At 38.6% G+C, this 17507-nt stretch overlaps 1 protein-coding gene across 2 annotated transcripts in view; it reads left to right on the top strand.

Annotated features, from left to right (window-relative positions):
• Positions 1 to 17507, top strand: part of LOC149071615 (uncharacterized) — a 188178-nt gene that overhangs the window by 72245 nt on the left and 98426 nt on the right. The window contains exon 1 of one of the 2 annotated variants that reach the window (XM_089247642.1): positions 9408 to 9753. The exons of the other annotated variant lie outside the window; for it this stretch is intronic. Within the exon in view, the coding sequence (XP_089103768.1) occupies positions 9741 to 9753 (13 nt within the window). The 5' untranslated portion in view covers positions 9408 to 9740. Of the gene's footprint in view, positions 1 to 9407; positions 9754 to 17507 lie in introns of those variants that run through there. 2 annotated transcript variants of the gene reach the window in all.

Below are 17507 nucleotides of genomic sequence, written 5' to 3'. Positions count from 1 at the left end.
ACAATGGCGCACTTTAGTAATACTGAGTCCGCCCTTTTTATTCACTGTGACGCAGATTTGCATACGGTTTCTTCTTCTTCCCCAGGGTACATTTGCATGCATGTGGTGTTCTTTTTCCTCCCGATAAATTTCAACAGGAATGCCGTTTCAACGTTTGCGTTAGCCGCCGTTTCGAAACGCGCGTTCGCGTTTCATGTTAGACCGTGCATTCTTTGATGACAATTGTTTGTATTGGTGTGTACCATCACCTTTTAAAGTTTTTTCCATCTTTCCTGAATCACTCTGTATATCTTCATCTTTCCTGAATCTTCAAATATTTATAGATGACGTATAGATGTGAAAGAAAAACAAAATTGGGACTTTTTCTGCAAAAACGTGACATACAGTCCCTCCAGTTTCTCAAAGATTTCATTATCGATGAATGCAACTTTTACATGTGGATTATACGCTGCTGCTGTCTATACGGTGGTATTTTTTCCTCGAAGGGAATTCGCATCTGTGAATTATTCGTTGAAAACTACTGTAGTTTAGGAATTCCTCACTGTTTGGGTTTTCTGGGACACATTGTTAGAAACAAATTTTTTCGTTTTGGATTTATTGAGAGTAACGTTTGGATGCATTGAGTAAAACGTTTTTGAGCTACAGTTAGCATATACGAACATTAGTTCTTAACTGGGGTCCATAAACCCTTTTTGGTTCTTGGGAAGAGTTCGAAGGAAGGGGTCGGTGAGCGTAGATGAAGAAACAACCTATTGCTTTTAAGATAATACCTAGATTCCGATCACTATTCTACTAACCGTATTGGCGCTAAGGTTTTGTGAAACAAAAACGTTAAGAACACTAGCATTAACTCATAAGAGCATTTAAGGGGGAAAATTGGCAAAAAAAGTCAGAAAAAAAAAGACAAATGAAAATTTCGCCTCTTCTCTTCATTAGAGATACTCGAAATTTTGCCGAAATAGTGACGTAAAGTCCGTGGTTATGTGGGACCACATCACATCAGTGACATGGTGAATTCTAGAACCCCTAGAAAATACGCCTTATTGAATTATATTTCGTGGGAATTAACCACGTCACATCAGAATAGCGTGTAGGGAACTTTAAGAATATCATTAATATTTTTAACAGTTTGTAATGAAATTGTTTGTTGGGCTGCATTAATAGCTGCTTTGGTTAAACAAACATACGACCTCGAAGGCTGTAGGTTGGATACCCGGGATAGATGATGACGAATTCGCGTCAGTATGATGGGCAATCGTTAATCACATCGATGCCTATTCGATGTGCCAATAGAGTTTACACGCTCCCAGTAGTGGCCTCCGACTTCTCAGAATCGTTTCCAGCAAAGACGTTGGTCCGAGGACTCTTCCATATTTCATGAGCAACGGACGCAGCTAGAAAAACACGTGAAATTAATGCGAATTAAATTGCAATCGTGAGCATAGCTGAGGCGCGACATCACTACCACCATTAATTCCAGAAGAGTTTCCTCCCTCTACGTTTCGGTAAGACATTCGCTAAACTTTGCGGAGTTCACATAGACGGACAGAAAGAACGAGAGAAGGGGGACAGAAATTAGATTTCTCAATATGTCACTTCTAATTAGACTTGGTGTTGTCCTTATAGCAAATTAATTTAAATTTGAGGAGGTAAAAAATGAATGAACTCTCTGATTTGAATAATTAAATATTTCGCTGGGCGATTTGAAATTACGAAAACGGTGTCATTAAAAAAATTTTTTTGATTAATTATTTAGTTTTGATTTAATTATTGCGCAGTCGCTTCCTGTTGAGCGATAGGTTCCCCCCCGTTTATATGTTTTCATTAATTACCCTCTCATATTTGCTTGGCCACAGCTGTTGTTTTTCCATTCCTCGCGAATCCTCAAAGTTTCTTGTTTTCTTTTTCTTTCCTAAATATATTTTTCTGGTATCGAACCCGAATCTTTTTCCAACTGGGCTGGACTAGAAAATGGGCGGATTGAAAAGAATAAGAAAGAAAAAAATTTTTTTTTTCCTTTTTAATTGAAAGCTTATTGGTCGACTTGAAAGGGTGTTTGCTTACAAATCGTGTATAATGAATTCAACGGTTCCTTGATTTGCATGTATTTTAGAGTTTTCATTTCGAATGTGATTAATGAAGGTTTTTTTTTTGATGTGACTACATTATCTTCCCTCTGGTCGACGATGCTAATTTATTTGCTTCGAGATTGAGATATTTCGGCGATGCAATTTTCTTTTTTCTTTGTTTTGTTTGCCACCTCGTTGGCGTCCCCTCCAGGCTAGAGTTAGTTGAAAACATTCCGCCCCAAGGGGGGTGAGTGAGCAGTTACTTTGGAAAAAGAAAAATTGGAAACGCGCGAATGAATTTCTTTTATAGAAAGAGACTGAAACCTAAATAGTTGTCCATATCCTACGAGTTCGGGCTGAAATTAGTTTTCAAATTTCGGGCGAAAACGCGAGCTTGCTTCTCTATTGTGAATTTCTTGCTTTGGTGAGCGACAGCGTAATCTCGCTAAATTTTAAAGTATGTTCATTTTGAAATTTCTTCCTCTCACTATAAAACAAGGTGTTCTGTAACTACGTAGAAATGTCCTCTCCGCTTGTTAATGCAAGATTCCTCGAAAGACTGGTTATACTTTTGGAGATGATGCTGACAAGGAGGAAAATTCATCTCTGCCTCCTCAAAAACGAGTGCCGGGACAAAAATACCGGTCACTCGTCCTACTAACTGAGCTATAGAATAATATCCTCTCCGCTACTAACAAGTGGAGAGGACATTTCTACATACATGTCGCCATCTGCTGTCCGATGCCATTTCACGAGCTATTAGTTGATTGCTGCCGCGCCGTCCATGTACGGAGCCTTTCCAACATATGTACAGTCGAATATCCCGTTTTAACGAATACCGATATAGCGAAAGTCTCGTTTTAAAGAGCACTTTTCTGATCCCCCCCCCCCCCCAGATAAATTTGCATAGGAACAATGCAGAAACCCTGGAATTCATTTATAATGAAATTTCGTTGTATCGAAGGGATTTCTCCGGTCTCTTGGATTCCTACCTGTTTCCATAGTTTAGTTGGTATAGCACTCGTCCGGCAAACGAGAGACCGGGATTCGTGTCCCCGTGGAGGCAGAGATAAATTTTCTTCCCTGTAATCACCATCTCCAAAAATGTAACCAGTCTTTCGAGGAATCTTGTCCTGTAAATGCTAATGCGGTCTTTATCTCATCAACCATTGATCGTAGAGGTATAATTCCAATTTTCAAAATGGTCTAAGTGCGTTCAAAAATTACCCTGTACCAACCGTGGGAACGGAAATACGGTATGTCACAAAATATAAAAATTAAAGTTTTTAATACGGTCCCCATGCCCTCTCTAACTTCCAATTAGAAAGTTGTTGCCCTGACTCTTCTGAGCCCAACAACAAAAATCTCATATTTTAATTTTTTTTTTTACTTTTGAACCGAACAAAGCCCAGGCTCTATCGCTAATCAGCAAGTTCAGCCATTGCTCCGAAGAATCACGAAACCATGCCGAACTTTTTAACTGCAACATTCACTGAGATAAGTGAATTCAAATATCGGAGAAAAGGTGGGGAAAAAATAGCAAAAAAGTAACGGATAACGCTTCCTTTCAAATTTTGTATGTTGATGTGATAAAGGCCACATTAACACTTACAGGACACCCTGTATAGGAAGTTCAGGAAAATTTTTTTGATTATCCCGATTTAGAAGATGCCAGAAACCCGTATTTTTTAATATAAAATTTGGATTCTCGTTGTTTGGATTGTCTCGTTGGATTCTCGATTGACAAATGCATGGTGGTTAAAACTAAACTAATTTATGATGTCCAGGAAAAACAATATCCATAAAAGATGATATTTGGGTGGTAATATACTATAATAAAAGGGTCCAAAGTGAAGAAAACTATCTAAAATTGATCAAGAATAAAATTTAATGAGTTTATGATAATAAAAAATGAAAACTTCATAGTTTATTTTTATGCAGAGTTGATGATTTTGGTGGAGGGGATGATGGTGGTGTCATATAGTTTGTTTACCTACATCAGGGGTTCTTAACCTACGGGTCGCCGGCGCTCCCTAGATGAGTCGTTATCAGAATCCACTAACAACCAGCGACTCTATAGTAACCTTCTAAAGCCTCTGCGCGAATCTTTGACGTCACTGAAGTCTTCAATTTCACCTGTGGCCACTAGATATTGCAGTCCGACGTATGCGAAATCTTTAACTATTTTTTGCAGTATATCCAATGAATATCGGTGAAAAATGGACGGCTTCAGTGACGTCACGAGCTTCGCGCAGAGGCTTTCTGACATAGAATGTGTTGGCTATGGCATCCCTACTCAAACGTGATTTTCAGGGACTTCCGAGAAGGGTCGTACAAATCCACTTACAGTCAGGGATTCTTGCGCTATGGGTGACGACCCAACCTTCATTCGTTGGGGCTTCCGAGCTTTGTCGTAAAACTTTAGCCAGGGACTCAAGCTGTGGGTCACAGCCAAGACTTCATTGGCAGGGGCTTCCAAGATGCGTCATAAAAATTCACTAATAGCCAGGGAATCCTGAGCTATGGGTCACTAACCGGATTTAGTTAATGGAGGCTTCTAAGTAGGGCCGTACAAATTCACTTACAGCCGGGGATTCTTGAAGTCATCACGAAGAATCACGTCCCAAAGTTGTTGTGCAGGGGGGCTTCTAAGATGTGTCGTACAAATACACTAACAGCCAGGGTCGCTTGAGATTACGGATCACGACCCAAACTAGATTCGCAGGGGCTTCCGAGACGAGTCTTGAAAATCCACTTACAATCCTGTTATCAATGCACTTATTGTATCACTGTTTCCACTAATTTCGAAAAACAAAGTCCCTTCGGTCTTGTTTGTCTGAAGCTGATCTTGTTGCTGATTTTGGGTCGCGGCTGAGAAAGGTTAAGAACCCTTTACGTCAAGTAAACCAAAACAAGTCACTTTCCTAACACAGGGGTACAACAGAAACGTCGACATGACCACAGAAAAAGATTACAACCGCAGTGGGAGTCCCACATCGAGGGTTTAGCGCACCAACCTCTCGGTGAGTATAAAACGGGCTGCCGTTCGGAATCGGCAATAAATTGTACGTCACGGTCTAATTAGCCCTCGTGTACAGAAAATAACCAAAATGATCAAACCAACACGCCATTTTTTTTCTAGGGTGAAACGGTAGTAAATTGTCACATCAAAGATAGGAGATCGACTGGGGATATGGACAGTTTGAAAAAAAAGTACAGTCGAATCCCGTTTTAACGAAGACTTTTCTAATCCCCCTAGATGAGTTTTCATGGGAACAACGCAAAAACTTGGAATTCCTTTATAACGAAGTGATCTCTACGCTCTCTTTCAGTTCGTTATAACGGGATTCGACTGTGTAACTGAATCTAATTGGAAAATGATGTTGTACTTTGCTATTCATATAAGGGTTTAGGCAACTGGCTTATGCAAAGATGAATTCAGGGAAGAAAATTCAACTCGTCTTTACGGAAATCGAACCACCGTCCCGTCGAGATCCCGGTCAGTGCGTTGGATCACTGTGCTACAGAAGCAACGATTATTTCTCTTTCCTTAGGGAAATAATAGACGCTGAACGAGACCGTACAGTAGGCAATCAGATCTAACTCAGCTAATAGATCATATACAGTGGAGCCTCCCATAACGGACACTTTTTTTGAATCGTGTTGACGGAAATAAGGGGGGGGGTGGTCGCTCAGGGTATTTGACTCTCCATTAACGGACAATGCTCGTTGGTTGACAAAATCTTCGTTTCCAAGGGTGTCCGTTATCGAGAGGTTCGAATGCAAATGATGACGTTCGTCACCAGAGAGTGACGTACATGGAGATGATGCCACTCTCCCCTATTCGTATAAGAATTTAGGCGATTGGCTTATGCTTATTTTCCTGAATTCATCTTCACCGGCAAGTGAAGCTGCTTGGGAAGATAAATTAAGTTTAAGTAACTGCTGCCACCTGTCTCATATATAAACTAAACCATGTTATATTTTTTTAATGGAAAATTAGTTGTTAATTTTTAACCGATATGCATCGTGGAAATGAACAAATTTTGTTATGATATTATGTATTATTTGTTTTATGCTGGAACTGGTGTGAATTTTATGCGCCAAAATATCAGTCAATATATTCTTTTATGTTTGACACTAAATTGCTTTTTGTAAACACCAGGGAAAAAACAACAAAAAAGCCAGTATTTTGACGCATAAAATTTACATTGATATTCAGCCTAAAAATCAAAAATATATAGTTTCCTACCACTTGTTGTTCATTTTCATTCTGGACATCAGTTCAAAACCAACATTTATTTTATTCTGACAATTATAACAGATAGTTTTAATTGTATTCCACAGGTGGCAGTAGGTGGGCCTAGTTTAAATCGGTTTTTCCTATTTATAGTATAAAAATATAAATATAAAACATGAAAACTCTCAAGTAAATTCAGTGATGAAAGTTTTCGAGCATGCAAAACATTGATTTGGACATGCATTATTTCAAGTTACACGCCCGACCTGAATTCTCGAAGATTTGTCCAGCCTTGCTACACACTTGTTAAGATGTGAAAGATGTTTCTCTTGATCTATGTGTGATAATATTTGCAAACGCATACGTATGTTACACAGCGCAGACAACTGGATACAAAGCGGAGATGAATTATTGGAAAGAAAACTTTTTACGCGCCTCTACGGCAGGCCTAGGCAAATCCCAGGCACCAGGTCGTCATGGGGAGTAAAAATATTGGTTTTGGTGCGTAAAATTTTCTTGGTGTGGTTACTAAATTGAAGCTAAGAGCGGTGCAAACTACTTGGAATTTATAGCAGCATATCTGCCAACATGAGAATAACTGTGTCCTGAAAAAAGTCAAAAGAAGCATTATTTTGGACCTGTTCCTTCAGGCAAAAAAATTCTTTTTTTTGGGGGGGGGGGGGGCTAGATTTCTTTTGCGATTTGTCCATGCTCCCGAGTGGCGTGGTGGTAAGATCGACTACCACCGTGAAGGTTTCTGTCACGGTAACGGGTTCGAACCAGAGGGAAGATATATAGATAAAATATTTTCCCTAACGAACTTGAAGCGACCACTAATAGACAGCGCCTTCATTTCCAACCCATCTCGTTATGGCAGTAAATTGCAATATGGCCAGAGTTGGTGTTTGGTGAAGTAGCCCTGCTCTCTATGGGGGAAAAGAACCACCGTTTCCTCGGAATCAGGACGATGCGCTAAACCAGCGATTAGCTGATTATTTGGGGGGGGGGGGGGTGCCTGGAGCATCGGCGTGAACGGCCTTTTTACTGGGGGGGGGCGGTGTCCAAGGCTCAATAGTAGAATTACAAGGGAAAAAAAATTAATGCCAAGTTAAAAAATAAACAATATATATATATTTCACACACACACACACATATGTATGTATGTATATGCAGTACCATCTTAACGCATGGGCCCACCCGGGCACCTCAAGAGAAGAGGGGCCTCACACAAAAACGGGATTAGGTTGAAATTTTCTAGAATTTATCATGTAGGGCCTCAGAAAAACCACTTGGCCCGGAGGGCCCATGGTGCTCTTGAGACGGCCCTGTGTATATGTATGTATATATTATATATGTGTATAAATTGTTTGAAAAGAAAGGTTTTAACTAAAGAAACACCGCTACAACGTTGGTAGACTGCAGCAGTACTGTTGTTAGGATTTGAAAAAAATTGTATTTGTTGGGACAGCTCTGGATGTAGGCATGAAACATTGTTTTACAGCTTTTTTGCAGTCCATTAGATTGCATCGCTAATGCGAGTAGTATAGGCTGGTTTGACTCTGGACCAATCAACATTAGGGAAATATATTTCGCGTTTTGATATTCTATAAACATTTACCAGCACTAGATAAAATGCCCTTCATTTTTCGAAAACATTCTTACTGATAGATGGCTATAGTTTCTGCTGCTATAAATGGGGAATCCATGGCAGACACGAAGTTTTCGGGGGGGGGGGGATGAGAAAAAAATATTTGGGAACCGCTTCGCTAGACTGTTAGAAGCTATTTTCGCGAGACGATTAGAAGCAGGGCCGCAACTAGGGGGGGGGGGGGTGCAGGCGCGTCTGGTGCCCCTGACGCCGGACTAGAGGGGGCGCAAATTTCACTCTTTAACCTCTCCTTTGACGTTATGAGGGGGCGTCAAAATGCGTGCTTGCCCCTGCTGACCAAGCATCTAGTTGCGGCACTGATTAGAAGCTTTGATATATTCCTTCACTAGGGCATACGTACGCTGAACAGAACTGTGCAATACATAGACAGCCTCCCAACTCAACTAACGGCTCATGACGACAATAGCCCCCAGATTGCGACCAACAGAGAGAGATCATGAGATGATGCCACTCTCCGCTATTCATAAGAACCTATAACTGTATACAGTGCAGGCATGCGCATGTTCTTGAATTTGGCTCTGTGCTTTGATATTATTGTATTATATTTTTATTAAATTTATTGTGTATTTATAATGTTCGAAAGGTTCATACCTGTAGCGGATGCATATATAACTATATAATGTTGACTAGAGCCGCAAGACATCACGGCATACGGCTCGTGATTATTATCATCATCGGGAAATGGTTATATTGCGAAAGTATGTTTCATTATTTCCCCACCCCCTGCTCTTCCCCCCCCCCCTTTCCTCCTTTGATTATTAACTTTCAAATGCTGGTTCTATACTAGCTATTGGTCGGGGTCACTTGTGTTAGGCTTTATCCTATTGGTCAACTGTTTCACTTTGGGCCCCACCCCGCAGTTTACTGGTAACGGTCTTTCCTCTGCTTGGTCAATTGTGATGCCCATTTCATATTTCTTTTTTATTCTCTTTCCTCTTCATCTATTTCTTCCTGTGTTTGTGTGTTTTCTAATCTCTTATTCCGTTCTATCTTACCAAACTGGGCCAAGCCCAACAGAAAAAAACAAAATGGAAAAAAATAAAGAAAACGCCTCTCTCTCTCTCTCTTTCTTTGTTCCTATTTTAATATGGACGTTTAGTTTCTCACTCCTTGGGCACTTTTTAATAGTGTTAGCATAGTCACCGGGAGCGGTCAGTTAAAACATGTGTTCTCTGCGATTTACAAGCTGCATTACGCCGCTGGACACTTTCATCATCTTTCTTCATTAGACGTCCCACGGCCAGTGGAGGGACGAGGCGAAGTGGAAAAAAAAAAAAAGACTTCGCGAGTTTTGAATATGGATGCAGCTATTAATGAATTAAGACAACTTTACCATTAGTGTATGTGTTTGGAACAATTTCGTGGCCATTTTCTTCGATTTTCGGATCGGTATCAAGCGATCTCCATTTCCTATTCGGAGTGCTTTTTTGTTTTTTTCTTTTTCAATGACGCGTGCTGACTATTGTGATTCTTTCAAGAAGTTTTATAATCCTATTGGTGTGCGTCTGAAGATAGATGTTATAGGATATTTTTAAAACTCCAAACTTGACCACTAACTTGCAAAATCGAATCGGCCTGTCCACCCGCCAGTGGCTGCATCATTCAAGAATTCATATCACGAGATAAGAAACGACACCGTGAGTCTCGAATTCCTCGGACATTCTACGTTTGTCAGTAATTTTCGATGGTTTTGAAACACCGTCAATTTTAGGATATTGCGTTGAGATTTCTAACATCTGAAAAAATTTGGCATGAGATTGATATGAACTATGCGTGTGAGTATCGTTATGGTTTTAGAATTTTTTGTATTCATATCCATTCTGAGTAATGAGCAAAGGTACAGAAATGATTCCCTTTTCTGAAATCTAATAATAGGCTCATTTAGTCATCACTTATACTATATTTAATATACACATACTGGAAATATGCAAATCAGAATCCTATAAAATGCAGGGTGAATTTTTTTCTGTTACTGGCTCTTGCATAAGCTTGCTCGTCCGTCAAACTGAGGGATACCCAGGCAATATCGGCCAATTGTCCTCACAGACTGGGTACCTTTGGAAATTTATTTATAAAAAGAAATACATTACACAAAATCTGTATATACAAAATTGATTTTCTGTCTATGTCTATGCCCTCTATGCAAATCTACAATTTTAGATCTTTCGTCGCCAAATTTTGCATATTTGCCAAACTGGACCCGACTTGAACGATAGGCTACTATAAAGGTTCGTCAGAGCTGGGCAAATGCCCGAAATGGGCGAAAAACTGTCGGGCAACAATGATTTCTCGATCTCAACAATCACTTTCGGAATGTTTACTTTGGTTACCGTAGTTCTCTAGCAATGCCTTTCATACATGTGTATACTTTACTATGGTTTCTCACTTCTTTAATCTTGTCAGTATATGTATAATTGTGTATATGCCTTTATAATGGTTTGTCACTTTTTCAATCCTCCCAGAAGTTGAAGAAACCTCGGCAGTGCCGGGTATTATAGCTAGTATAATATAATCATAACAGGTATAAAATCATATTCTAAGTTTAAAATCGAGTTGCAAAAGATCACATGATCTACGTATACAATCATAAATGAAACAAAAGTTCTATATTGTGTACTAAATCTTAATTCGAATATGAATTCCTAAATCGTATATTGATTGATATAGTTATGAATCTGATATGAAATCAGTCATGAATCTATCTTGTATGAAATCAGAATCGGTTTCAGCTGCAATTTGAATCGTCCGATTTCCACCGCAGTTTTGTTCTTGTTCTAGGTTGAATTGGTCCTGCAGGATTTTCGTGCAGTGCCCTCTATCGACGAAAATTCAAAATTTTTGTACCCCAAAAAATCATTCTTCATGAAACTAACTTTTTCGCAAAGCGCATTCAAATGTACTTATTTCTTCAATTTTTATGAATTTGGAAACTTGAAACTATTTTACGAATTTATGGGACACCCTGTACATAATGAGACCGAAAATCCCTTGTAGTAGAGTAGTATTTATGCAATGCACGCCGCTTAATGCGATCACATCGGAACTAACATATTTACCGATTGATAACTATATCTGACAGAAATTCAAAAGGTAATACGGTGACCATACCTAAAGTTTAATCGAACGAGACCCATGAAAACGGGACAACTCGGTCTTTCTTTTGCACACAACAGGTTGCAAAAAATGTTCAATCTGCCGTTTTCTTTTCCCATAGTGTTCTAAAACAGGATGTTTTAAGCTAAAGCCCTGCGTTTATTGTTATCATTGAGCCATTATGAGAAGTTTGAATGGAACTGTCTGATTCGTTTTATAGCATACGATAATTTTTTTAATGTACACTACGTTCCATAGATTCCCCCTGAGAAAGTCTTTCAGTCGAGTAACTGTGAAACTGACCAAGAACTGAAGGAAGGGACTTCTGTTTGCGCATTACATTTCTCTCCACTTATAGTGGACCATTGCAGAAAGTAACTTCATACGTACATGCTGCTATAAATAGGTATACTACTGCTCAAATAGGGCATTGTGAACCGAGTATGGAAATGATTGTCGACAAGGTACACCTTTTGACCTCCTACACAGTATTGCAGGTTGATAATTTATCTGGGGAAAAAAGTCTGGTTCAACCTCAAGAGTCAAAATGCTCAAAAAAGACTTTTGACGGGGGAAGGGGGGGGGGGGGATAACATAAACCAAAACCCTGATAACTATAAACGAATTTTCTCCCATGTTAGTCCGTTGCGTACTTTCAATAGTCATAATTGTTTAGTGATGCGACTACATCGATTACGAACGAGAACATAACTGACACTTTAACACATCCGGCCTAGACATATGTTGCCATAACAACCGAAACGACATTCGAATGCCATACTGTTGCCATTCCGCGACTCGTTATAATAATAATGATGGTACATTAATAACATCTCTCTTCAACAATAATAATGTCCGAATGATAACATTATCTGTAATTTTAATAAGTGGTGTCCACTGTATTAGTCATACGGACTTTTTTTTTCAACTAACTTTCTGTAATCTGGCACACCCTGGTCTAACATGTGCCGGATTAGTGAAAACCTACTGTATATAAACTTAGCTGGTCTACACATTATTTGCCTCTTTTTACGTATCCTATCGATAAATCATTTCCTCGAACCCCGGAACCAATCAATTTTCTCGAATTTTCAATGCCAACTGTGATTGAAACTTCCCCTGAGATGAAATATTCTCTCCCCCTCCTCCTCTGAATATATATGCATTCAAGAAACGTAATTTCCCACAGCACTAATCACACATTGAAAAAAGAAAACGAAGTGAGACAATAGTTATTTTCTCAAAATACACCTCTTGACGAAGTGGCAAATTCTTCTTATCGATCGAACTGATCGATTCTGTCATTACGAATGACCTGCGAAATATTCTACATTCCCCTGCGTCTCCTAATCACATTTAAAAAGGACACAGAATTGAATTTGTGAGTTCCTGTTGTCATTTCGTGAAAGGCTTTGATTGTCTCATCTGAAGAGATATGGATCCCCCCAGAATTCTCTCTGTCTCCTTCAATATCAATGCTACAATGCTACTTTTCTTGAGTGTCCTGCTTTGTCATTATTGATATTAGCTATTTTCATGGGTGATTACTCAAGTCATGGACAACACGATAATGATTGAACGTGAAATTCCATGATTTCAGCGAAATTTCTCATTTGTATCATCTATCATTTCCTATTGTCTGACATACAGAAATTTTGAGAAGTAAATATGATGTATCAAATCATTATTGATAATACGTTCATCGCTTTTTTTTCCCCCTATGTCTTTATCTTTCAAGGTTAACCCTCTATGGTTCAGTCATATCCTCCTATTACTGGTACTACTATTATTAAACAACACACCTCGTTCGCATTCCTTTATGCAATTCCGAACGAATTCCGGGCACATGTTGGAATGTGCCTGTATGTGTTGCGGAACTGACGAGAAGTTTTGTTTCCTAGGAATGCTTGTTGAGTGCTGCCATCTGTCTTCGTAATTCGGAAGCAGACGACTCGACAGGCTGAGTTTTTTTTAGCTCGTTGTGTCATGCGTGAATTTTTAAATGTTGCAAGCCTGATTGGGTATGTGTGTGCTCTCTGTGAAGAGACTCTTTTAAATGGGAGATCAGTTCGCGCAATTTGCATCTTGAAGTTTGAAAATCACAGAAAACAAACTTCAGCCGACTACCACTATGCCGCCAGTGACGTACGACCATGGCTATTTTTTTTATGCAAGTCCACACGACCGCATAGCGGCTGCCCCCCCCCCCCCCATACTAAGGAAAGTAGGGGCTCTTAGGATCTCTGGTGCGCCTCCGCCCGGTCGTATTTGTTTCGTCCTGCTACGGTGAATAAATAAATAGAAGTCAGAGTATGTACTGTGTAAAAATGTGAACCCTTTAACTTCTTATGCCATAAATCCATATGTGGGTTGATAGGTGTGAGAAAACAAACAGATGAGAATCGTCCTGGGCTAGAGCCCTGTCAGCCCCACCCTTGTGGAGACAATGGGTCCAGTGTGTATTTGTTATATACGTGGCCAAAAAAATCCCATAAAACCAATTTCTTTGATAATTTAGAAAGAATATATTTTTAGCGTCATTTTAGTGCAAAATACGGCTATATAAGGGAAATTTTTTGAAAATCTACAAAGAGTCGATTCCTTGTTTGCGTAACTTTTTTGAGAACCAGCTGGAATTTTACGCGGTCATAGATTTATAAAATAGCATCAAATTGAGGTAATCGGAAATAAAATTCAATGAGAAACAGCTGTTCAACATTGCTTAGCAAGATTTCATCCGTTTATAGATAACAGTGATGTAAAAGCGAAGTGTACATTTCGCACTTGATTAACCAATTTGGCTAATTCAAAAAATCCACTCTAATTAAATTGCTGTGATGATGCGTTGTTTCAATTTAAAATATTCCAGCCAACAGCGTCAATTTACATCCGTTTTTGTAGAAACGTTCTTTGTTTCCAATACGTTTTTATGGTGGTTGAAACCATAGAAGGTTGAGGACGGATTCATTTCAACACCTGACCATTCAATTGAGAATATTTTCTATCATTATTATGTTGTTTTTTTCTGGTTATTTAGTCGAATGTAAAAATAAGAACAGGTAGCTGTTCTTTTCTTGTGGAAGTTTTTTTTTTTTTCTTTTGAGTTAATTGAAGTGGTTTTTTTTCTTCTTATTTTCTTCACGACTGGTCATGGTCCAGTAGAAGAAAAACATTGAAAGCAGAGAAGAAAAATTGTTCCCATCCTCCTAGTCCTAGCATGTGTACTGTGTAAAAATGCGAAACTGTTTAACTGTTTTCTTATGCCCTAAATCCAGATGTGGGTTGATAGGTGGTCTCTTTCTCTCTCTCTCTCTCTCTTATATCTGTGAAGTATCTTTTACTGTAATGTTCTTTTGTGCTTTCGGTATCTAGGAGAAGAAGTTCTTTTAATTTCGTTTCTCCACTTATCTTTAGTGTTTCTTTCAAATCTTTTCCTTTTTTTTTTTCTTTCTTCTCGATGTATCGAAATGAATGGGCATTATCGGTTGGTTACTAAACACAAAACTGTGGGAAATTTTCAACTTCATTTCTGAATATTTCATATGTAATGCATTTAAAGAAATATGCAGCATAAAAACTGCACGTACACAAACATTTAAGGATGGTAGAAAAGATGTAAAAGATATTCACGTAGGAACTTATGACAAGAAACTCTCTGCTGGGAGAGAAACAATGTACAGAAATGATATAAAAGCCGATCATCGGTTTGAAAATTTTATTATATCAAACATAATGTCTGTACAGATTGTGCACAGTGAATGATAACAGATTCTTGAAGTTCACACCATAATCAGCGATGCATTCCCCGATCGGATGTCGCACCAACTAGGACGGGCTCTTAAACTGTGCTGGGAGCTTCTACTGTGGGTCGTACAAATTCACTCAGTCCTGCTGAAAATGGCAGTTATTGCGCCACTTTTTTAAAATTAAATTTCGAACATCAAACAGACCCTAGGGTCGAAAAGTTGATTATTTAATTCATTTTGGGTCGCGGCAAAATAATGTCAATTGGTCCCTGCAACAAGAGCCTCAGAGATGGTGGCAGAGGTGCTGATGATTCTCGAATTCGGCCCGTGAGATCCATGTCAGAGGTAGCAACCGTTCGGTTCGCCATTGATTTATAGGTATCCATAAAAGAAACCAGTGATTGACAAATCGAAGGAATGTAGGAGTCAAATGACCCACCCCACTAAATCACGCTAATTATCACTTCCCGATAGTTTCCGATCATGCTTCTCATGTGAATATGATTCATTTATATGTACCCTATTACCTCGTGAAGTCTGTAGATGTCATTTTGGGACACCCTTAATATAATACAAATGACAAAAGTTAGTATGAATCAGGGCTGAACAAATCGCAAAAACATCTAGGCACCAGAAAAAAAATTTTAGGCTCCAAAATTTCTTTTACCCGAAGAAAAAGGTTCAAAATAATGTTTCTTTTGACTTGCAGGGCATAGTGACACTCTTTCATGTTAGCAGATGTGCTGCTATAAATTCCAAGCATTCTGTGCTGCTGTCAGCCTGCAATTTAGTAACTACACAAAGAACATTTTTTTTGGAGTTAATACCAATTCTTTAACCGCCATTTCGACCTGACGCCTGAAATATTTCCAGGCCTGGTATAAATATTAAAAGGGGGGGGGGGAATGTTGCTGGGAGTTTGAATGCACTTAAATTTTTGAAAGTATTGAAAAACATTGAAGAGGATCTATTTCCATATGCTTGAATGAGTTACTGAAATGCCTCAAGATAAACAGGAATGTTACTGGATATTTGAAATTCTAATCTCTCTCATTCTCAGATTATCATGAACATCAAAAAGTTTGGAAATCCCCGTTCTAATTCCTTTAACCCTTTCCCGTAGCATAGTAGAAATCACTAAACTGTTGTAAAACGCTTGATATCGAGTCTTGTCCCGTGATGTTTGAAACTCACTCGAACATTAAAATCACCGCGTGTTTAAGTCGACATTTTCATATTTTAGTGAATGCTATCCTCACACAACTTTATGGACGGATTGTTGGCAAAAAGTAGGAGGTTGCGTAAACCTCAGAACATACTTGCATAGGCTTAGCGCTCCTCCATACAGCTTACATGTTCTTCTCCACGAGACGAGAAGGAAAAGTTTGAAATAACTTTTGTCACTATAAAGTAAGTATTTTACTGTATGTAGGGATGTTTAGCCTGTTTAAAAAAAAAGAGAGCGTTCATTCGATTTCAGGACCCATATACAGTCGAGCCCACTTATAACGTTATCGAAAAACCGTCATGAAAAACGTTGTAAGCGGGAAATCTTAATTAGAATTAGATAGTTTGAGACCACGAAAATAAGTCTTACTAAGCGGGAAAACGTTCTAAGGGGGATACGTTATAAGCTGGATCGACTGTATATAAAAAAAGTAACGCGGGAAACGCAAATGTGATTTTGGAAGTTGGCACCCGTAACTTTCCACCGAAATCCTCTTACGTATTTTTTCCAAGTACATATGGATAAATGCTCATATTTAATGCGGATATAATTTTCAAATAACTATTTCGAATCAAACTTGACCATGGTATTCTTTGCCAAATCTACATATGGATAAATGCGAAGCTGTCTTTGAACCACAGCTCGAGAAGTTCACGTCCATCACCTCTTCCGTGCAAACAATAGCTTTTGGGTGCGAACATTTTTTGTTATTGCCTTTGAATCCGGAACGGGTTTTATTGTATCTACGAACAGCACACAGAAGTTGTGTCATTTGAATGATAAAAGAGTATATTTCTTAAAAATTGCTGCTGGAAATCAACTGGCCATGGTATGCAAATTTAGATGTCATGACTAAGCCCGCTCACATGTGCACCGAAGCTGCGTATAATTCCTTCTCAATAATATCATTTCTCTTTCTCGGAGAACCAAATGATATTTATTTCTGTGTGTAAATTTCTTCATTTTCATAAAAAATAAATAATGCTTAAAAAAAAACAAAGTTCAAAAGATATATGGGGGAATAATAATTTTCTTTATGCGTGTGTGCAATTCGCTCTTTTTTGTTGGCCTACTTTTCTTGTCTATTGTGTGTGCTTAGAAAAATAAATAAAAGTTACGTCATCGTTAGTATTTCTAGAGTCATTAGGAATGTCTACTTTTCTTTTGCTGAGAAAATGTTATTATATATATTCGAATCTGTAAAAATTTACAATTTTTGGAATAATTCATAGTAATTTTTGTTAATTATTCTTTATAAAAACTCCGTTTCCGCTTCTTTAATTTCCTTCCATACTTTAATTCGCGCGTGCATTAACCAATGATAGAAGTGAAGGCTACGAGTCATTTGGTGCTTTATCTCAAGATCACGTTCCGTAATTCAAATTATAGGACATGATCTTGTCCTATAATTCAAATTAGTGGTTTTTTTATGACTAAAATGAAGTAGTTTTGAGTTATGATA

The sequence above is a fragment of the Pholcus phalangioides genome, unplaced genomic scaffold, assembly GCF_987345545.1.
Source record: "Pholcus phalangioides strain wild (caught in Gottingen) unplaced genomic scaffold, Ppha-v1.0 ptg000018l_1, whole genome shotgun sequence".
Classification (NCBI taxonomy): Eukaryota; Metazoa; Arthropoda; class Arachnida; order Araneae; family Pholcidae; genus Pholcus; species Pholcus phalangioides.
Note: the sequence above shows the minus strand (reverse complement) of the source record. Positions and strands in the feature narration are given on the sequence as shown.